The following is a 22,606-nucleotide window of genomic DNA, read 5'->3' as shown; positions in this document are numbered from 1 at the left end:
TGTTTAATAATAATAAGACAGTCCATTTGAAATGAGAGCTTTTAGAATTCCTCTATATGTTCTGTCCAATTACCTTGAAAAGGACCGCTTTGAACCATTTGTAAGCACTTCTGTATCCACTTTCTCCTCTATCTTCTTCAGAGCAATTTAGTGTAGGGAGCAATGAATACCTCTGCCTTTTCAATCGTCATTTGATATGGGGAAATTATATACTAGCCTTTATACCTGTGATTAAAGAACTGCTTCGGAAGGTTTTATTACTTTGGTTTCCCTCTCAAACACAGTCGGACAGCTACAAATGGCTTTGTGTGATAGTCTCACTTCCCCATAATATAGAAATACCTCAGCGGAGTAAATTGATTCCTTGGTTTCCGTGCAAACGGTTCGTTCTGAGTTACAGTTCCGTCCATGACTGTGCTCTGCAAGCAGCCCACTGCAATAACAAAACAAAAACTACTGCAATGCCTCATTCAAAAGACTGACTTGCTACATCTCAGTGATGCCTTCGATGGCACAGCAGTTAATGACCTTGCTCGCTCACTGACACCTGGAAACAACTTGACAATAGTACAGCCACATAGAGATTATATTTTATACCAAAATGTATTTAGCCAATAGTTTTTCTGTTGACGGATGCTGGACAACAGAGATGATTGCCTGTCAAAAAAAAACGGCCAAGATGTCTGCCTTTGTACGTTTGCAACTTGCACTAAAACAATTTGAGTTGAGTTGAGATTTTGACTAACAAAATCGGACAATGAGGAATGCGAATGTGTTTCTTATTCGTCTCTGTGAGTGTACTTCCTCTGTTTTTTTTTTACCATGTGAAGACAACTAAAAAAAATAGGACTATTTCTTCTATTTGATCGGATCAATTGAGTGTTCTCGGCAGCACTCTGCATTTGAGTATTTCACTTTTACACAATGTTGCTAATGCAACACCCAACATGCAAATGTACTACAAAGGAGGGTGTAAACCAACCTTGTCACATAATCAACACAACACAGGTGCATTCCTATTCAAATGAAAACCAGCCACTATGACAGTTCAAAGCGCCTTTACAATGCCAATGACAGTTGAAACATGAAATCAGGTGTAAGCATCCTTGTATAATCTAGGCAAGAGAAGGAAACTACAGGATACATTCAGACACTAGACAACTCAGAAAGGTTACACACTCTTAGAAGAAAAAGGTGCTATATGGAACCTTAAAGTTTTAAAAACATTTTTGGTCCCAGGTAGAACTCTTTTGGTTTCCATGTAGAACCTTTTCCACAGAGAGTTGGAATCCAAAAGGGTTCTACTTGAAACCAAAAAGGGTTAGACCTGGAAGATGGGTTAAATGGAATAGTAACTGAACTGTACAATGACTGAAGGCCAACCTCTCACATGTAGCCAAATATAAAATGAACTTGTGCAAAATTAAGTATTTCTTGCAAATGTTAATTTTGTCTCAGGAACAGGAGTGGAGACATATTTAATCAAATCGAATACAACAGGTGTAGGTAGACCTTACCGTGAAAGGCTTACAAGCCCTTAACCAACAATACAGTTTTAAGAAAATAGAGTTAAAGAAAATATTTACAAAATAAACTGAAGTAAAAAAAAAAAACTGTAAAAAGTAAAACAATAAAATAACAATAACGAGTCTATATACAGAGGGTACCGTTACTGAGTTCATTTGCGGGGGTACAGGTTAGTCGAGGTAATTGACGTAAGTTTTACATGTAGGCAGGGGTAAAGATTATAAACAGTGAGTAGCAGCAGTGTAAAAACAAAGGGGGGGGGGGGGGGGGGGGAGTCAATGCAAATAGTCCGGGTGGCCATTAATGAATTAATCAGCAGTCTTATGGATTGGGGGTAGAATCTGAGCCTTTTGGACCTAGACTTGGCGCTCCGGTACCGCTTGCTGTGCGGTAGCAGAGAGAACAGTCTATGACTTGTGTGACTGGAGTCTTTGACAATTTTTGTGGCCTTCCTCTGACACCGCCTAGTATAGAGGACCTGGATGGCAGGAAGCTTGGCCCCAGTGATGTACTGGGCCGTACGCACTACCCTCTGTAGTGCCTTTACGGTCCAATGCTGAGCAGTTGACATACCAGGCGGTGATGCAACCGGTCAGGATGTTCTCAATGGTGCAGCTGTAGAACTTTTTGAGGATCTGGGGACCCATGCCAAATCTTTCAGTCTCCTGAGGGGAAGGGGGAGGGAAGATACATCACATAACATTATGCATCCAAGACAAACTGCAATCTTATCAGAAACACGTTGGATCGTTTTCACAGCCTTCATTTCCTTAAAATCAGTCAAACCGATGTCCTTTAGCATGGGAATATTCATTCCCCTGTTCTATGATTTTCTCCCTGGTCCCTAAACGTTGAGTAATAAGTAGCCTCCCAAATCTCTGAAATGATAAGAAGAAACATATCTATGTAGACTTTTTTTAAAATCCTGCACCCTTATGAAAAAATCTTGACGCCGTCCCTGGACATATTTTTGTACATTTTCGATTGTAGTCTGATGTAGCATGTATATTATGTACACCAAGCAACAAGCCAGAATACACTCCACACCGCCATAATAGCCATAGGTCTAACGTGAACAGACACCCCCACATATAGTCTCCTACACATATTCATGGACAAACATTTAGACCTGAGCTTTTTTCATGGGTCTTGACACTGTTCATGCCAGAAGATGTTGACCTTGTAATTTGCGAACGTATGCCTGTACAGTATATCATTCGGAGAGCCCTATAAAAAGCGCACCATAAACTTTCACAATGTGAAGTCCATCACCCGGGCCGTTTTACACACCCTCTCTGTAAATCCCCTCCTATTAAGCGTGTCCTCCCACCCTGATGAGTTCCTCAATATTGTAACGAGTCCTTCTAGAATCGGGAGTCAATTCATTTGAACTCAGTCAATTCACATAATGAATCAGCTTACATTTGTTCACAGGGCGAATAAAAAACAAGCCTTTTTGAAATGTCCAATTTATGGATGGAATTTTAATTGAGTTGAGATAGAGTTGACCTCATCCTGCTCTCGAGCACGCTTGATGGTTTTACTGGTGCCATTTCTTTCATTGACAAGATCAAACCGTTGGTGAGGGGCCATCTTGTTTTAGTCGAGACGGTCTTGAATACATCCAGGTTTGATCCCTTTACTCCACCTTATCCTCCTATAGCATGTAACCCTAAAGTATGCACTGGCCTACACATTGAGCTGCTTTTGAGGATAAAGTGTCTAGCAGTCTATAGCTTGGCTTACAGTTACCACATCACACAGGGATAAATTGCGGACACGTTTTATATTTAGTTAAACGCAGAAGGGTATTGGTATTCCTAAAAGCCAGACTGTAGGCTACATCTTCAGTCTGTTGGACTCAAACTGTTGGAATACTGGAACTTGAAATTGCACAAATATTCTGCCTTTTTCATGGATTGTAAAAAAAAAAAGGTAGTTTTGTGATATATCAGTCGATTAAAGTACCATTCATTATCCCAATTCACCTTATTGTTCAATCAGTTTGGTATGTACTACAATTGAGCCATGTGCAATCAAATCTTCTTGATTCTGTCATGTTTTTCATGTAGGCTTTGAGAAGAACACAATCACTTCGATTTCAGCCAAAAGTGAAGACCCACGCAGAGCAAGTCTTACACTTAGCCTTAGTAAGCGCCTCTGACTGAAGTGACCGCATAATCTATATTCAGTAGTCAAGCCACGGTAGGTTAGGAAATTGCTGTGTTTGCAAGAGTACAACAGTTCAATTGTTTCAGCTCAAGTATCTCGTCTTTCCACAGGGACAGCAGCTAATGGATCTGGAGCACAAGTTAACCATTGCCAAAGAAGAGTTGGAAAAGGCCGCACTGGACAAGGTGGATGTCATTAAACTTTTACTTCACCGTAATCCATCACTTCTTAGACTTCTTTCACTTTGATATGTTGCCGTTTCTTGTTTGTATTGTGTTTCTCCTCTTGATTTCTCCTCGGGGGTAATGTTCTCGGTCTGACCTGTTGAAGTGCTTTGCGATGGCAAACAATTTTGAGAGGTGCTTTTATGTATTTATTGCATTTCATTTACCCCTTTTTCTCGATATCCAATTGGTAGTTAGTCTTGTCTCATTGCTGCAACTCCCGTACGGACTCGGGAGAGGCGAAGGTCGAGAGCCGTGCGTCCTCCGAAACACAACCCAGCCGAGCCGCACTGCTTCTTGCCACAATGCCTGCTTAACCCGGAAGCCAGCCGCACCAATGTGTCTGAGGAAACACGATACACTTCTGGCGACCTAGTCAGCATGCACTGCGCCGGCCCGCCACAGGAGTCGATGGGAAAGGACATCCCTGCCAGCCAAACCCTCCCCATAACCTGGACGACGCAGAACTAATTGTATGCCGCCCCATGGGTCTCCCGGTCGCGGCCGGCTGCGACAGAGCCTGGACTTGAACCCAGAATCTCTAGTGGCACAGCTAGCACTTCGATGCTGTGCCTTAGACCAGGGAGAGTACACTTATGCCCTACAGTTTTCTCGGCTTTATTTATATTTATGGATGCTTCGGAGAAGGAGCTTCATTGTGCCATTCTACAGTAGGTGTAGGGATGGATGCATAATTGTGGAATGGCTGGTGACCAAAAGGCTCCTGAACAGCTTCTACTCCCAAGTCTTAAGACTGCTGAACAGTTAATCAAATGGCTACCTGGACAATGTTTCTATTGATCCCCTTTATTAGTGCACTGACTCTCTTGCACTGGCTCTATGCACACTCACTAGACTCTACTCACACATACTACACTGACACTCCAAACGCACACTACATACGCTAACACACACATGCGTATTGAAGCCACACACTCACACATAGACACACTTTCCCACTCTTCACATACGCCGCTGCTACTCTGTTTAGGATCGATCCTGTTTGTCTAGTCACTTTTACCCCTACCTACATATACACACTGTATAACCTCAATTGCCTCAACTACCCCGCACCCCTGCACATTGACTCAGGGCTCATACTCCTTGTATATAGCCTCGTTATTGTTATTTTATTGTGTTACTATTTCCTTTTTTATTTAGCAAATATTTGTCTTGCTTTAACCACATTTTTGGGAATAAGTAAATAAGTAAGTAAACATTTCACGGTGAAGTCTTTACCTGTTGTATTCGGCGCATGTTACCAATAAAATTTGATTTGATAACGGTTACATTTTATTAGTGGGTGGATATACAATAATTGGTGTGTAATTGAGGGAATTGTCAAATGAATGTAGAAAGGGAAGCCCCAGTGATTTTTATTTACTGTTACCATGGATGGATGGTCAAAGACTCATATCTGCTTGCCTCTGTTGCTTGGAACAGGAGTCTCAGTTGAAGGCACTGAAGGACACAGTGCACATCTGCTTCTCTGCTGTTCTGCACAACCAGCACACCAGCAGCCACAGGTTCCCCGCCACCCCCACCCATTTGTTCAGATACTCCTCACTCGTCAACAGCTCCAGAGTCACCTTTCAGCAGCCACATGCCAAGGTAATGCACACTCTGACCCCATGCAACTCCCCGCCAGTTAAGAGGAACAGCAATGGGCATAAACTTTGCAGAAGATGATCAATTTAGATTTCCGGGGTGACAATCACAGAGCCAAGTACCGATTTCTCAACCAAATGCCCCTAGTGACACTCCCTGGAGAGGAGACGTTCCGAACATAATTACAACTAAAGACAATAGTCGGGCAAATAGGATTGCAGAAGTTGCTCAAAATAATAACATGTCCAAATACAGCAGGCATTTGTGTAACTTATGTTACTCTTCACACTCTATTGCCAGGAAAATAAGACCCAATTATTTCTCACTGTAAGGGTGTGCGATCGGGCTCTTGTTTTCAATAAAAAATTATATAATTAAATGTGACACTTTCTTTTGTTGAATGTCTTTCAAAGTCCTCTTCATACAGCAGTTAACAAAAGGCCAAGGACTTAATCCCCTGAGAGCAAACCAAGGGTGACAGCGGTAAGGGAAAAGTTATCTAGTGAAAACAGGATTAGAACTATGGAGGACTAACCCGGGGAACCTCTGTATGCAAGTTTTCATTAACAAAAACAGTCACTATGATAGAGTGCACAGTGAAACACCAACTAGCCACAATAACTCAAGGTTGGATATGTTGTGAGTGATTGTATAGATAAGAGCAGTAAGCATTTATTTTGAGGGGCGCTATTAGTAACTAGCGTACAGGATTGACAGCTGATTTGTTATACTGACACCTGGCTGTCACTAAGATTAGTTAGGTAAGTACTGTCACAAGAGATAGGCCTAACATCCTCCACCCACCCAAAAAAGGAGGATACGAAAAATAAATATGAATTGTAATGGAGTAGGTTTCTAGATCATTGGTAGCTTATCATTAGTAGCTTTCCACTGTAAATAGAAAAGTGATTTACCTTTATAAAGGATATAAATAAATAAATAAATACTCTGCCCAATCATATTTAAGCAAAGTTTGTCAGCAGCGTTGCAAAGAGGATGAACCCTTTGAGGGCATAGATTTTTTTTTTAAGAAAAAAAAAGATGTGTGTCTTTTTCACATGAAACCCGAAATTGAGCTCAATTCTTCCATCACATTAATCTGTTCTGAACTACACCCCATTCACTTTATTTATACGCTGTGCAACGTCAAGTTGGACCTAATCACAGGTTATATCAGTCAACCACTGCAGTCATATCGAAATCAGAATATCGAAGTCAATCATAGCTGTGTTGTAGTTTCTTATCAGCCCTCTAAGAGGCTTTTCTCCCTGATGCAGTCAGAAGTCATTCTGCCTCTCGGTGTGTTGGGTGTCAAGCTAAGAGCCTTGACATTAGCTATGTGCCACCCAGAGGACTCTACAGCTCTTTCAGAGAACGCTCCAATACCCCTCCACACGGAAGCACCACATAAAACAAGAAATGTAATGGCCACTTTATTTCCAAAGATATAAACTACAGTCAATGTTCACAACGGCAGAAGATGACTCCATTACAGCCGATGTGAGTGAATTGTGCTGGGCCTCGTCTCATATTCCAAGCGGGGGTTGAGGGTGGGGTGTGAAGGAGGGTAGCGGGTCTGACAAAAGGAAAGACGACAGAGGGAAAACATAAGTAGAGGTGCCAGGGACCTGCTTATGCAAATCAAGATTTTACCTCTCACTTGATTAGCATCCACGTAGCTCCACTCCATCCTGTGCAGCCCCTTTGGCCATCCGCTGCTATATGCACGGATACTGTCTGCGGTGTGAATCAAAGATGGTTCTCCTCCCTGTAAAGATGACTAGTCCTCCCCATCTGTTGTCGCTGTCTGTTCAATGTGAAGGGGCCCACGTCTAATATAAAATCACTGTCAAAGATGGCCAAAAAATGGGGACCACTGACAAACGTAACACCACCCCACATTTCGCTTGTCGATTTGCCATGCGGTGTTTCCTCCTTTTCTTGTGAGGACAACTCGAATGGACTCAATATGCTAAGGCAAGCCGGGCCTCTTACAAATGTAACCAAATGTATTCCATCAGCCCTTTCATGGCCCAGTCTCCGTTGCATATTTGGTTATCTATTAGGTATTTAATAGAAATGAATAGCTACTAAACACATTCTGTTGGACATGCTGATATTTGTTAGTATGCCCGACTAGTCCGACGGGGGCCATTATTGTCTGTGATCAAAGGGCAATTATTTTGCACAGAAAACAATATAATGTTACATCATTGAAATGAGAAAGGTTTAAAAGCCTACCATTATTTCCTCTACAGCTTCACAAAATATAACGCTTATGCAGGCACTCTGATGCTAACGCCCTCTTGCTGTCTTTGGATTCCAAAGTGGTTAAGATCTGGGATATTTGTGTGTACCAGCTACCCTCTCAGCATTATGTTTGGTATTTGAGTTCCTAAACATAATGGGCCTTAAGCTCCACTAAACAACCATTACTAGATAAGACTCCAGTCTTTGGCTGCAGACACAATCCCCTGCCGGTGAAAGATTCATTAGTGAGAGGTTGTCGGGATCAGCAAGATCAGGGTGGAAGTCTCTTCCTATTTAACAGGCCTAGGGAGGAAGCCAAGTCTTGTGGTGGTGATAGCATGCAATTTTCATCAAAGTAATTGGAGATGATGTGTGGAATGTGGATTCTGTGGAATGCTTGGGGCAGTAATTTACTGCCGGAGGAAAAATTGGGATCTTTATTTGCTGGCTTCCTCTCTGAACATCCCTTTTGACTTGTTGATGGCTTCTCCAGATGAAATCAGTTGCAGGGGTAAACAGAGTTTATTTTTGGTATTTTCTTTTTTAAAGTGTAGAGATGTATTACTATGGCCAGAACACATTGGATCTCTAAAAATATGCAACATTCATTTGAATGAGTTTAAATCTCTCTTTTAACGAAGTCCATGAGATGGACAGGAATAATTCATGCAGATTTAAAGGGAAGTGTGCACGGAGTGAAGTATTCAAGAAAACTATGTCAAATGTTTTGGTTGATTTGCGTAGGATCTCTGCAATTTGCATATTTCTGTCTATTTGAAATGTTATCGTTTTTTTTGTTCATATTTCAGGTCAGATCTCTGTGCTGTGAGACCTGTTCAGAGAACAGAACCCTCCGTGCATGAATTTCGAAAGACATGGCATCTCTTGTGTTCTTTGAGTAGCAGGACCGTTGGGTGCAGAAAGCCATTTCATCATAGCTTTTTGTGAAGTGAAATCATATCTAATTTTTTTTTAAATCTGTCTTTTTCTCTATGGACAGTAGCTGTGGTATAAGCAAAATGAAAATACACCGGGCTGTCCAGTTCAATGAAAAACAAACCGCTTTAAATCTCTTGTCATGGTCTATTTCTACAGAGCTCCACTATGTGTCATGGCTTATACAAACCTTACCCATACCTGTCATGTTCCACCTTCCATATTTAGAATTCCTAAACAACTCCTTTTTCTCTCCCGCACTTCTTTCTCGCAGGATATCCCGAAGGTTCAGAGAATCATCATGGCCAGTAAATCGCCTGCGAACATTGGGGTAATGAGGAGAGAAAGTAATCCCGGAGTCAAGGACTGCCAGATGGAAAAGGTGAGCCTTTGGACTAATTAAATTGTAATAGCCTATTTGTGACCCTCAGGCCCCAATCCAGCAGCTTCACCTGTTCATTAAATTCATTTTAATCCTTCAGTCTTTTACCCCAAAACGTCTTTCCGTTTCACAGCGTTACACCGCCACTGCGGCTAATTTCAGATCACAGGATCTGGGTCAATCAAAGACTAGTCTGTGACTAATCATATGTTGTAACATTTTGTATATTCAAGAAGTCAGAAATACACTGCCGGCCACTTGCAGGTTTCGCTGAAGATACAAACAAACAAACTCAAGCCACTTTTATTAGACGAATGGGATCTCACGCTCTGCATTGTATGTATGGTTATGATGCCTGGACAAGGAAGCCGAATATAACTGCCCAACTCTATTGGATTGGGCGGCAGGGAAGGGACAGTTCCAGGGAGGAATGTTCTTCTTGACTTGTGGTTATCAATAACCATGACAGAAATGAGGCGGGGGGACACTGGGGAGAGACAGTGCACTGTCCAGAGGGATCCTTTCCAGACAGAAAATTACCCTCTATGGAGAAATGTGTCAAAAAGATAGTCCCATAATGAATCCGTGCCAAAAACAATATTCGCTCCTGTCGTGTTATTGATGACATCATTTTGGCAGCGCCGTAAAAGGGGAAATCCTGCTGCAAAGAGACGTGTCCCCCAAGGACACCGTCAAGAGATTAGAAATGAGTTATGACAGTTGACAACAACTGTTATAATGCGCTATAAGTATACATCAAGGCATGATAAATGCATTCGTAAGGCATCGTGTGTGTGTGTGGGCGCACGCGCCTCATAGAAAGTGTTACCATGTGTTCTCTTACAATGTGCACATTTAGAAATTGTTTTACTGCAATCCTTAAATCTCCTCTTTATAGGCAGTTTCACCAACCACCCTTAGCACTTTTAATAGTCCTGTATCATACACAATTAATGAGCTTGGGGATTTCAAAATGGTGTTGTGAAACAACTATGATATCTTTTTAGGATCCCTTCTAGCCAGTCAAAGTTTGAGTTTAAGAACATGCATTCCAACATAGTGTAACAGCAAAAGATGCCTAGGGCAATAAACATTTTTGCACATCATGTTTATCCAAACAGACAATTAATTCACCAAATTATGTGATGATTTCAGTGAAGCGATGAGTGTTTTCCAGAGTGCTCAAAGCTCTGCACACAGGTAATGTCGTAAGAGGTATTTGTACTAACCTAAGCAGCTTCAGTGGACAATTGTGTTGGCTGGTATAGTCGGTCAGGCTAGTGTTAGAGACATATCAGATATTTGAGAATTGAAAAAAAGACCAGAAGACTAGAATAATTGGTTTTACTGACCGGCTTCAGCCAAAACATGTTCTGTAGGTGTTATGTTATTAGGTCTTGTGTCTTTTCTGGGGATCTCATTTGTAACCGACCACCTGGATTTGGTCCTACAGTGCATTCCTTGACTTCTTCAACATTTTGTTATATGACAGCCTTATTCTAAAATGAATTAAAAACAAATCCCTCATCAATCTGCACACAATACCCCATCATGACAAAACAAAAACACGTTATTAAAAGTAATAATCTGAAATATCACATTTACATAAGTATTCAGACCATTTACTCAGTACTTTGTTGAAGCACCTTTGGCAGTGATTACAGTCTTCTTGGGTAGGACGCTACAAGCTTGGCACAACTGTATTTGGGGAGTTTCTGCCATTCTTCTCTGCAGATCCTCTCAAGCTCTGTCAGATTGGATGGGGAGCAATGCTGCACAGCTATTTTCAGGTCTCTCCAGAAATGTTAGATTGGGTTCAAGTCTGGGCTCTGGCTGGGCCACTCAAGGACATTCAGAGACTTGTCCCGAAGCCACTCCTATGTTGTCTTGGCTGTATGCTAAGGGTCGCTGTCCTGTTGGAATGTCAACCTTCGCCCCAGTCTGAGGTCCTGAGCGCTCTCATCAAGGATCTCTCTGTACTTTCTCCCGTTCATCTTTCTCTCGATTCTGACTGGTCTGCCAGTCCCTGCCGCTGAAAAACATCCCCACAGCATGATGCTGCCAACACCATGCTTCACCATAGGGATGGTGCCAGGTTTCCTCCAGACGTGATGCTTGCATTCAGGCCAAAGAGTTCAATCTTGGTTTCATCAGACCAGAGAATCTTGCTTTCTCATGGTCTGAGAGTCTTTAGGTGCCTTTTGGCAAACTCCAAGCGGGCTGTCATGTGCCTTTTACTGAGGAGTGGCTTCCGTCTGGCCACTCTAGTATAAAGACCTGATTGGCGGAGTGCTGCAGAGATGGTTGTCCTTCTGGAAGATTCTCCCATCTCCATAAAGGAACTCTGGAGCTCCTTCAGAGTGACCATCGGGTTCTTGGTCACCTCCCTGACCAAGGCCCTTCTCCACCAATTGCTCAGTTTGTCCGGATGGCCAGCTCTAGAAAGAGTCTTGGTGGTTCCAAACTTCGTCCATTTAAGAATGATGGAGGCCACAGATTATGAGATGGGTCTGTTACTTGAACTCTGAAGCATTTATTTGGGCTGCAATTTCTGAGGCTGGTAACTCTACTGAACTTATCTTATGCAGCAGAGGTAACTGTGGGTATTCCTTTCCCGTGGCGGCCCTCATGAGAGCCAGTTTCATTATAGCGCTTGATGGTTTTTCCGACTGCACTTGAAGAAACATTTAAAGTTATTGAAATTATCCGGATTTTGTAACCTTCATGTCTTAAAGTAATGATTGACACGTTTCTCTTTGCTTATTTGAGCTGTTCTTGCCATAATATGGACTGGTCTGTTAAAAAATAGGGATATCTTCTGTATACCACCCCTACCTTGTCACAACACAACTGATTGGCTCAAATGCATTAAGAAAGAAATTCCACAAATTAACTTTTAACAAGGCACACCTAAGAAATGTTAATTTCTTCCAGGTGACAACTACCTCATGAAGCTGGATGAGTGAATACCAAGAGTGTGCAAAGCTGTCATCAAGGCAAAGGGTGTCTACTTTGAAGAATCTCAAATATAAAAAATATGTTAATTCATAGTTTTGATGTCTTCACTATTATTCTACAACGTAGAAAATAGTAAAAATACTGCATGTTTGTTTCAAAAGTCTCATGGAACACCACACATTGGCTGTAGGCTGATCTTTCATAACATAAAATGTTATGTGATGCATTTTCTCCATAGTTATTTATGGTAGGCCACTCTGGTAGGCCTACATTATGATCAAATTGCCAGAGTAGCCTACTTGGCCGCTGTTAAAACAGTAAATTAAAGCAGGTACAGCGTCAGTGTTCACAGTAAAGTCGCGCCGGAAGTTGCACAGAACTTTCACAAGGTTCAACTTTGCACTCTGCAGACCTGAAATTTGCTCAGTGACAGAAAACATTGGCCCCAATTCTAGAAGGTGCAATTTTGACATTTGGTAGTGCATCAACAGTTTTCCTCTTGTTATGTCAGCCACTGTCAGTGACTGACATAACAATTAGCCCATGTCAACTAACATTTTATAGATTGCTAGGTAAATTAATCTAGCCATGTATCTAAACCATGTAGTAATCATGGCCAAATGACTGACTGGGCATGCAAGGCATGCATACTCAGATACGTGTCGCATATTAACATGGCATAAGTCATGGCAAATGTGTAAAACTGCATAAAATTTGCTTAAAACTGCAATGTTTTCTCTCCACCCCTTTGCAAAATGTGTAGAATTTCAGCAATTTTGCTTTAAAATTGCAACATTTTCTCTCCGCCCATGGCTAAAATATGTAAAATTCCATTAAATGTATTTTAAAACAACTAAATATTTTCTCTGGCCCATGTAACAATGTGTAGAATTGCAGAAAATGTGCTCTAAAACTGCAACATTATCTCTACGCCCCATGATAAAATGTGAATAATTGCAGGACATTAACATTAAAAATGCATTTTTTTCTCTCCACCACCAAGAGGTAGGCCATTAACATGTTTCTCCTGCAAGGTCAGGAGGCCCCCAACCAAATCTCGCTTATGGCCCCCAAAATGATAGAGGCCTGGCTAAATGTTGCTGAAACATTTGTGTTTGTAAACTGAGGAGTGACTCTTAGGAAATGTACAGTTGAAGTCGGAAGTTTACATACACCTTGGCCAAATACATTTAAACTCTTTTTTTTTTTACAATTCCTGACATTTAATCCTTCTAAAAATTCCCTGTTTTAGGTCAGTTAGGATCACCACTTTATTTTAAGAATGTTTAAATGATTTAACTTGGGTCAAACATTTCGGGTAGCCTTCCACAAGCTTCCCACAATAAGTTGGGTGAATTTTGGCCCATTCGTCCTGACAGAACTGGTGTATCTGAGTCAGGTTTGTAGGCCTCGTTGCTCGCGCACACCTTTTCAGTTCCACATATGTTCTATGGGATTGAGGTCAGGGCTTTGTGATGGCCACTCCAATACCTTGACTTTGTTGTCCTTAAGCCATTTTGCCACAACTTTGGAAGTATGCTTGGGGTCATTGTCCATTTGGAAAACCATTTGCGACCAAGCTTTAACTTCCTGTCTGATGTCTTGAGATGTTGCTTCAATATATCCACGTCATTTTCCTCCCTCATGATGCCATATATTTTGTGAAGTGCACCAGTCCCTTCTGCAGCAAAGGAGCCCCACAACATGATGCTGCCACCCCCGTGCTTCACGGTTGGGATTGTGTTCTTCGGCAAGCCTCCCCCTTTTTCCTCCAAACATAACGATGGTCATTATGGCCAAACAGTTCTATTTTTGTTTCATCAAAAAGTACGATCTTTATGGTTTGCAACTGCACATCGGGATAGTCTGGATTTTTGATGGCGGTTTTGGAGCAGTGGCTTCTTCCTTGTTGAGCGGTCTTTCAGGTTATGTTGATATATGACTCATTTTTACTGTGGATACAGATACTTTTGTACCTCTTTCCTCCAGTATCTTCACAAGGTCCTTTGCAGTTGTTCTGGGATTGATTTGCACTTTTCGCACCAAAGTACATTCATCTCTAGGAGACAGAACACGTCTCCTTCCTGAGCGGTATGACGGCTGCATGGTCCCATGGTGTTTACACTTGCGTACTATTTTTTGTACTGATGTACGTGGTACCTTCAGGCGTTTGGAAATTGCTCCCAAGGATGAACTAGACTTGTGGAGGTCTACATTTTTATTTCTGAGGTCTTGGCTGATTTCTTTTGATTTTCTCATGATGTCAAGCAAAGAGGCACTGAGTTTGAAGGTAGGCCTTGAAATACATCCACAGGCACACCTCCAATTGACTCAAATGATGTCAATTAGCCTATCAGAAGCTTCTAAAGCCATGACATCATTTTCTGGAATTTTCCAAGCTGTTTAAAGACACAGTCAACTTAGTGTATGTAAACTTCTGGAAATGGGATACACTGAATTATAAGTGAAATAATCTGTCTGTAAACAATTACTGGAAAATGTTCTTGTGTCATGCACAAAGTAGATGTCCTAAACGGCTTGCCAAAACTATAGTTTGTTTAACAAGAAATTTGTGGAGTGGTTGAAAAACAAGTTTTAATGACTCCAACCTAAGTGTATGTAAACTTCCGTCTTCAACTGTAACTGCCACTAAGCTATATGAATTCTGTGGTAGCTGTCCACGAACGCAAAGACGATGTGGCAGTCACAACAAAATGAAATACTATTTGCCAGGACCCACACTGGAGGGTAGAAACAGAGATTGAGGTGTATGTCTTTATATTATCTGTGGTAGTTGAGCCAAAGTACAGCACTGTAGGTGTAACAAGTCAAGTAGATCTGTTCAAAGGGAAATGTTGGAATCTACTTCCATCCAACAATGAAAGGATACAAGTTGTGAGAGACCTGGATCCCACCTCTGTATATTGAAGTTTTGTCTTTGAAATGATCACGCTGGCTCTAATGCTGTCCTTGTATGACTTTTACGCATGAATGCATGGACACGCACAGTGAAAATTGTTTTAATCTATAGCAAAATAGTTATTTTCATCTCATGCATTTTCATTAGACCAGCTTGTTTGTTCAGGCCTTATGAAGTTAGGATGAAAATGATCTGTTTAGCTAACTCTGGCACATTTACATAGATGTACACTGACATTTTAATTAATGTGCACTGTCCCAGTCACATAAAAAAATACATTGAAGTTTGTGTTTCTTTGTCTCACAACAGATTGGCGGGGATTGCTTCCAAAACCAGACGGAGACAGAATCCTCTCCCGACAGTAAAAAGCTGCTTGAACAGCAGGTTAGCGTTTAAATGTTTATGTACATAACATAATACCCATTCTACAAGGTGCCTCTTGCATTTCTCCCCATGTGAATTTTCTAATTTCTCTTGTGATAATGGCACTGTGTGGGATATTATGGTGAAATTAATACATTGCATGTACATACATATTGTTACAGCAAATGCCACCACAATCTACTGAACCTTGATATTGATTGCATTGCACCCTGCCAAACTAATCCGTAGCCTGGCTCGCTTAATCATAAGGAAGCAGTGTCAACCCTGTTTGGATGTGGCAGATGGTATAGCGACACAGATTCCATTGCAATGTAGTGTAACACTGTGTAACTGAGCTGCTGCCCTGCATTTTAAGTGGGATTTCTCCATCTCTGTCATGCTTAAATAGGATCTGCTACCATCGATTCTGTAACCGTTTTCAGGGGAAATGGCAATACCTATACCTTACCTACAGTATGATCTCTGTTAAATCACCCACATTCAAACTACTGTTTATTCTTAACCTCATTCTTAACCTTATGCGTCTTTTACCAGGGTCCCTGGTAAAAGAGATTATGTTACAATAGAGACTAACCTGGGACGAGAAAAGGTTAAATAGAATGAACGTGACAATATTATTAGGTCACAGGCAAGCTTTGGAAAAGCGAAGGCCCAGTGCTTTCTCCCTCCTGTGGTCATTGTCAGATTGACTAATACAAATGGAGAGGTGCTCACAAAGGGGATGATCCCTCACTGATAGGGCCATGTGGTAGCCAGCCACCCAGAACATGTGATACTAAACAGCCTGACTGAGGGAGACGAAAGAGACCTTAAGTCACCCTAAATTCCACTGCCATGTTGGGTAGTCACCATTCAAAAAGACTGAGAATAACAACAATTTTGTATTTTTTTCTTAAATGTATATTTCTTTCAGGGTGTGTTTTGCTTGATAGACTGATTTTAGTTTGTTTGTCACTAAAGCTGACAGGATAAATGTAGCCTAAAGATGTAGGATCTTAATTTGGCTGAGATGGCTGAGATGGCTGAGATCGCGCTGCAGTGGATAGCTGCCGTCTTATGAGCTCCTGACTAATTCTGCTATTTTATGTGTTTTTTAATGCTGATCTTAAATTTCTTTGCCATAATTTCCTATGACTGAAAACAGCTTCTGGAAACAGAAGAGCACTAACCTGCTCGAATTCAATAAGTCAGCAGCTCTGGACGTTATGTTTACCCCGGACCAGGCCCTGATCATCCAGGTCTTGAAAAGAGGAAGTGGAGGCGAAAGAGAGGTAAGCGAGGTGGCATCATAATTAAACTACCTCGGCGAGCATCTAGACTGCCATGCCCCCTGTTTTGTTGGCCAAACCAAACTGGAAGAGCTCCATTCAAGACTATCCTATCCTATGTTTCTCAGAGTCGTGTCTGAACAAGCACACATCCAGAGGCGGCGCTTCTCATGGCCGGTGATTTTAATGCAGGGAAACTGAAATCCGTCTTACCTAGTTTTTTACCAGCATGTCACCTGTGCAACTAGAGGCAACAAAACTCGAAATCACCTTTACTACACACACAGAAACGCACTAAAGGCCCTCCCTTTGGCAAATCTGATGATAAAGCTATCCTCCTTATTCCTGCTTACCAGCAAAAACGGTAACCCGAAGTACCAGTGGCACACTCAATACGGAAGTGGTCCGATGAAGAGGATGCTAAGCTACAGGACTGTTTCGCACACACAAACTTGAATATGTTCCTGTCACGTTCTGACCTTAGTTTCTTTTTATGTCTTTGTGTTAGGCTGGGTGGGTAGTCTATGTTATTTTTTCTATGTTATATTTCTATGTCTTGGCCTGGTATGGTTCTCAATCAGGGACAGCTGTCTATTGTCTCTGATTGAGAACCATACTTAGGTACCCTTTTTCCCCACCTGTTTTGTGGGAAGTTAACTTTGTCTTTGTTCAGGGCACATAGCCCAAAGCATCACGGTTTGGTTTTTGTTCTTCGTTTTGTCGGCGTCATATTTGAATAAAGAAAAAATGTACGCTTATCATGCTGCACCTTGGTCCAGTCCTTCAGCCAGCCGTGACAGAACTTCCCACCACCAACGGACCAAGCAGCATGGTAAGGTGGACTCCTGGACATGGGAGGACGTTTTGGACAGCAAGGGAGTCTGCACATGGGAGGAGATCCTGGCGGGAAGATATCGCCTTCCATGGGAACAGGTGGAGGCAGCTAGGAGAGCAGAGGCTGCCGGAGAAAGGAACCAGCGGTATGTGGGAACACGGCTGGCAAGGAAGCCCGAGAGGCAGCCCCCACCAAAAAATAGGGTGGCACACGGGGAGTGTGGCAGAGTCAGGAAGCAGACCTGAGCCAACTCCCCGTGCTTACCATGACGAGCATGGGACTGGTCAGGCCCCATGCTATGGGGTTATGCGCACGTTACCGAGGCTGAGTATTCACAGGCCGGTATGCTCGGTGCCAGCGTCCCGCATTTGCTGGGGGGAAGCTGGCATCCATCCAGAACGGGTGGGGCCTGCTCTGCGCTCGAGACCGACCAGTGCGCCTCCACGGCCCAGTGTATCCTGTGCCTCCTCCCCGCACTCGCCCTGAGTGTGCCTCGGCAGGCCTACAGTGTGCCTCGGCAGGCCAGAGCCACCCGTCTGTCCTGAGCTGCCAGAGCCACCTTTCGGTTACTGTCACGTTCTGACCTTAGTTTATTTTTATGTCTTTGTGTTAGGTTGGTCAGGGCGTGAGTTGGGGTGGGTAGTCTATGTTCTTTTTTCTATGTTAAATTTCTGTCTTGGCCTGGTATGGTTCTCAATCAGAGACAGCTGTCCATCGTTGTCTCTGATTGAGAACCATATTGTGGGAAGTTAACTTTGTCTTTGTTCAGGGCACATAGCCCAAAGCTTCACGGTTTGGTTTTTGTTCTTCATTTTTTCGGCGTCATGTTTGAATAAAGAAATAATTTACGCTTACCATGCTGCACCTTGGTCCAGTCCTTCAGCCAGCCGTGACAGTTCCGGGATTCATCCGATAACATTGAGGAGTTTACCACATCAGTCACCGGCTTCATTAATAAGTGTATCGACTAATTCGTCCCCATAGTGACCATACGTACATATCCCAACCAAAAGCCATGGATTACAGGCAACATCCGCACTGAGCTAAAGGCTAGAGCTGCCACTTTCAAGGAGCGGGACACTAATCAGGACACTTATAAGATCTAATTCTTAAACTTTTGTTATTGACCAAATACTTATTTTCCACCATAATTTGCAAATAAATTCATAAAAAATCCTACAATGTGATTTTCTGGATTTTTTTTCTTCTCATTTTGTCTGTCATAGTTGAAGTGTACCTATGATGAAAATTGCAGGCCTCTCATCTTTTTAAGTGGGAGAACTTGCACAATTGGTGGCTGACTAAATACTTTTTTGCCCCACTGTATGTAGTCATGAAATGCTTTGAAAGGCTGGTCATAGCTCACGTCAACACCATCATCCCACTCCAATTTGCATACCGCCCCAACAGATCCACAGATGACGCAATGTTTATTGCACTCCACACTGCCCTCTCCAACCTTAACAAGAGGAATTTATGTGAGAATGCTGTTCATTGACCACAGCACAGCGTTCAACACCATAGTGCCCTCTAAGCTCATCACTAAGCTCAGGACCCTGGGACTGAATAGTGACGGGCCACACCTCAGGTGTAGTGTAGGCAACAACACATCCGCCACGCTGATCCTTAACACGAGCGCCCGTCAGGGGTGCTGATGGCATGACGTTGGTAGGCCTGATCATCAACAACGATGAGACCGCCTATAGAGAGGAGGTCAGAGGCCTGGCAGTGTGGTCAGCAAGACAAAGGTACTGATCGTGGACTACAAGAAATGGAGGTCCAAGCACGCCCCCCCATCTACATCGGCAAGGATGTAGTGGAGCGGGTTTAGAGCTTCAAGTTCCTCGGTGTCCACATCACTAAGGAATTAACATGGTCCACACACACCAACACAGTCGTAAAGAAGGCATGCAAATGCCTCTTCCCCCACAGGAGGCTGAAAAGATTTGTCATCGGCCTTCAGATCCTCAAAAGGTTCTACAGTGCACCATTAAGAGAATCTTGACTGGCTGTATCACGGATTGGTATGGCAGCTGCTTGGCATCCGACCGCAAGGTGTTATAGAAGGTAGCGCGTATGGCCCAGTACATCACTGGGGCCGAGCTTCCTGCCATCCAGGACCTCTATACCAGGCAGTGTCCAGAGGAAAGCCCTAAAAATTGTCAAAGACTCCAGCCACCCAAGTCAGACTGTTCTCTCTGCAAGTGGTACCGAATCGCCAAGTCTGGAACCATCAGGACCCTGAACAGTTTCTACCCCCAAGCCATGAGACTACTAAATAGTCAACCAAATAGCTACACAGACTACCCATATCTAAATTGACCCTCTTTGCACTAACTCTTTAGACTCATCACATACAGTACGCTGCTGCTACTGTTTATTATCTATCCTGTTGCCTAGTCATTTTACACCTACCTATATGGACCTATCTACCTCAATTACTTTGTACCTCTGTACATCGACTCGGTTCTGGTACCCTGTGTATATAGCTAAATTATCTTTACTCCTTATTTATTCTTTGTGTTATTATTTTTATAGATTTTTCTCTCGCATTGTTGGGAAGGGCCCTTAAGTAAACATTTCACTGTTAGTCTACACCTGTTGTTTACAGAGCATGTGACAAATACCATTTTATTTGATTTAATTTTTGCCAGTTTGCTACAGCAGGAAAATAATCCTGCAGCAACAGGAAATGTGAATTATTGTGTGGATTAAAAGGAATAGACATTTTTGTAGTGGTTGATGCATGTTTCGTAAGGGAAAATCAAGCCTGAAATTTCAAATAGTAAATTACAAACTTCAGAACCCTTTTTAAACCTCAAATACACTGCAACAGGGTGATCAAATTAAGATGCTACATCTGTACAGGTATATGTTGATTGTTTGTATCAGCTTTACTTCAGGCAATGAACGGCTTGGCCACTGACAGAGAGTGTGATTTTTTATTTTAACCTTTAACTAGTATCTGTTGTTTGTTTGTATTGGCTTTACTTCAGGCAATGAAAGGCTAGGCCACTGACAGTGTGATATTTAACCTTTTAACCTTTTTTTAACTAGGCAAGTCAGTTAAGAATAAATTATTTTTACAATGAGAGCCTAGGAACAGTTGGTTAACTGCCTTGTTCAGGGGCAGAACGACAGATTTTTACCTTGTCAGCTCGGGCATTCGATATAGCAACCTTTCGGTTACTGGCCCAACGCCATGCAGAACTCAGCAAGCCTCAAGGCATCCAGCAATGTGACATTGGTTAACACTAAACAGATGCTAGCTGACTTTATTTCATCCCAAGTCATCATCTCATCTTTATAGAGCTGCTGCCTATGCGGTCTGACAAAATCAAAATGTTATTAGTTCCCAAAGTAAATAAGGAATACTTAGATCATGTATTTTCAGGTACAGATACCTCGCAAAGGAAATGCTCTCTATCCCTCTACATCATACATTCTTCTCTCTGTCTCCGTGCCCACACAGACCGGGCAAGTAGGAGCGCAATAGATTATGGTCATTGTAGTTAATTACCACATTTTCTACGCTAAAACTATATTGAATATTGGCCTGTTGGAAACTACAAACCCCTACTACATTGCACACTTCGGGCTTGATCTAATTAATCTCTAGAGAAACTGCGCATTCAGCTCAGAAAAAAAACACATAATGAAATAGAATTCAAATAATTGAACTGATTTTGGTCAATTCGGGGTTTTTTCAAATACATTTTGGTTAATGCTCAGCTCAGTCATTATATCAATATTTGCGAATTAAAGAGTTTCCACCACCGTTTCTCACATAATTAATTGAACCGCCGCAAAAAGATCCCACCATGTCAAACTAACAAATTATTGGTCGGCATTTATAAAATTGTATCCTGTTTCTATCACAGCTGTCATGATTTTTTTATATGGTTTGACTTTACTTGCATAAAAACTGTGGATGGAAACGTAGTTGTAAATCACACAATAATTTACTTACAGCAGCTTTTCATCTTCAAGTTTTCCCCCAAAAAATATTGATTGCAGTATTTGTTAAGTAATACTGCTGTATTGTTAGTACTGCTGTCATTAAACCTGTATTGTTTCTGCACAGTAGCTCGTTGTTTCACTGTTACTCTGCCACTGTTGTTAATGAGCTATACATTCTTGTCTTTTGTATTGTCAACAGCAAAGGACCGCAGCGCAGATTGGAAAATCTAATGCAAAGCCTTCCGATGACAGGGAGGATGTAGAGGGAGGCAGCAAAAACACAAAACTACACAAAAACAACTGAATGGATGGGATATCAATGGAGATGCATAAAATCTGGAGATCTTTTTTTCAGAGCACATACTTGTGCGCGCACACACACACACACACACACACACACACACACACACACACACACACAGTTTGCAGACGAGACACAGGAATTGTTGGATGAAAACAAACTTCTCAACCGTGAAATTTTGAACTTTCTCGATTGAAAACCTGCATAATAAAATGGCATGCATTATAGACTTCTTTTAAAGGTAGCAATGGCACTGGTAACTTGTTTTATGATTGTTCATTGGTTTTTTCCAGAGCGAGGACACTACTTTCTACAGTAAATGTGTGTTATTTCTAAATAAATCCCTTTGCACTGGTAAGGTCATGATATTCTGGCATATAAGTACTCCCATTATCAAAAACTGCTGTAACACCAAACTTACAAATATGGTTTGTCAGTCATTGTAGCAAGGTTAATTTACTCTCTCCTCCATATTTTGAACTATATAGGCTCTCAAGTTGGCTGGCCAACTTCTTTCAACATTTAATATTTCAGAGCTCTTTCTGCCTTTAACATGCTACAGGTGAAGAGCCAAAGACTCACAATGAGTCGTCTCCCTGAGAATGTGCCATGCACTGAGTAGTTACTCCTAGCTACATTTATTTGTGTTATTTGACCTTTCTGTGTTCTTTCAATAAACTGTGATTTTCAGTAAATGTGTGAAGATTAAATGGATATTTGTGGAGAAAATGAATCGACTGGTCTATTTTTAACCTATAGAAGGAAGAAGAACTATTTACAAAATGTAGACCTTATGCCACATAAGTAAAAATGTATCACACCCTTGTAAGTACAATGTAATTGCAGCGCAGGTAGCCTGAAGTGTAAGGGGAGAATCAAGC

At 41.9% G+C, this 22,606-nt stretch overlaps 1 protein-coding gene across 3 annotated transcripts in view; it reads left to right on the top strand.

The window, feature by feature from the left end:
- LOC109872740 (leucine zipper protein 2-like) overlaps window positions 1-21,763 on the top strand; it is a 187,905-nt gene extending 166,142 nt beyond the window's left edge. The window contains exons 8-13 of one of the 3 annotated variants that reach the window (XR_004206054.1): window positions 3,810-3,884; window positions 5,367-5,534; window positions 8,992-9,099; window positions 15,287-15,361; window positions 16,506-16,632; window positions 21,624-21,763. Coding sequence is in view for 2 of the 3 variants with exons in the window: in XM_031808604.1 (XP_031664464.1) it covers window positions 3,810-3,884; window positions 5,367-5,534; window positions 8,992-9,099; window positions 15,287-15,361; window positions 16,549-16,632; window positions 21,624-21,728 (615 nt within the window). In the remaining variant the exon portion in view is untranslated. The remainder of the gene's footprint in view (window positions 1-3,809; window positions 3,885-5,366; window positions 5,535-8,991; window positions 9,100-15,286; window positions 15,362-16,505; window positions 16,633-21,623) is intronic. The other 2 variants (XM_031808604.1, XM_031808610.1) reach the window with 2 other exon arrangements.
- The last annotated feature ends 843 nt before the right edge of the window (window positions 21,764-22,606 follow it).

This window comes from Oncorhynchus kisutch, linkage group LG3 (assembly GCF_002021735.2).
Source record: "Oncorhynchus kisutch isolate 150728-3 linkage group LG3, Okis_V2, whole genome shotgun sequence".
In the NCBI taxonomy this organism is placed as follows: Eukaryota; Metazoa; Chordata; class Actinopteri; order Salmoniformes; family Salmonidae; genus Oncorhynchus; species Oncorhynchus kisutch.
This window is presented reverse-complemented; position numbering and strand designations above follow the sequence as displayed.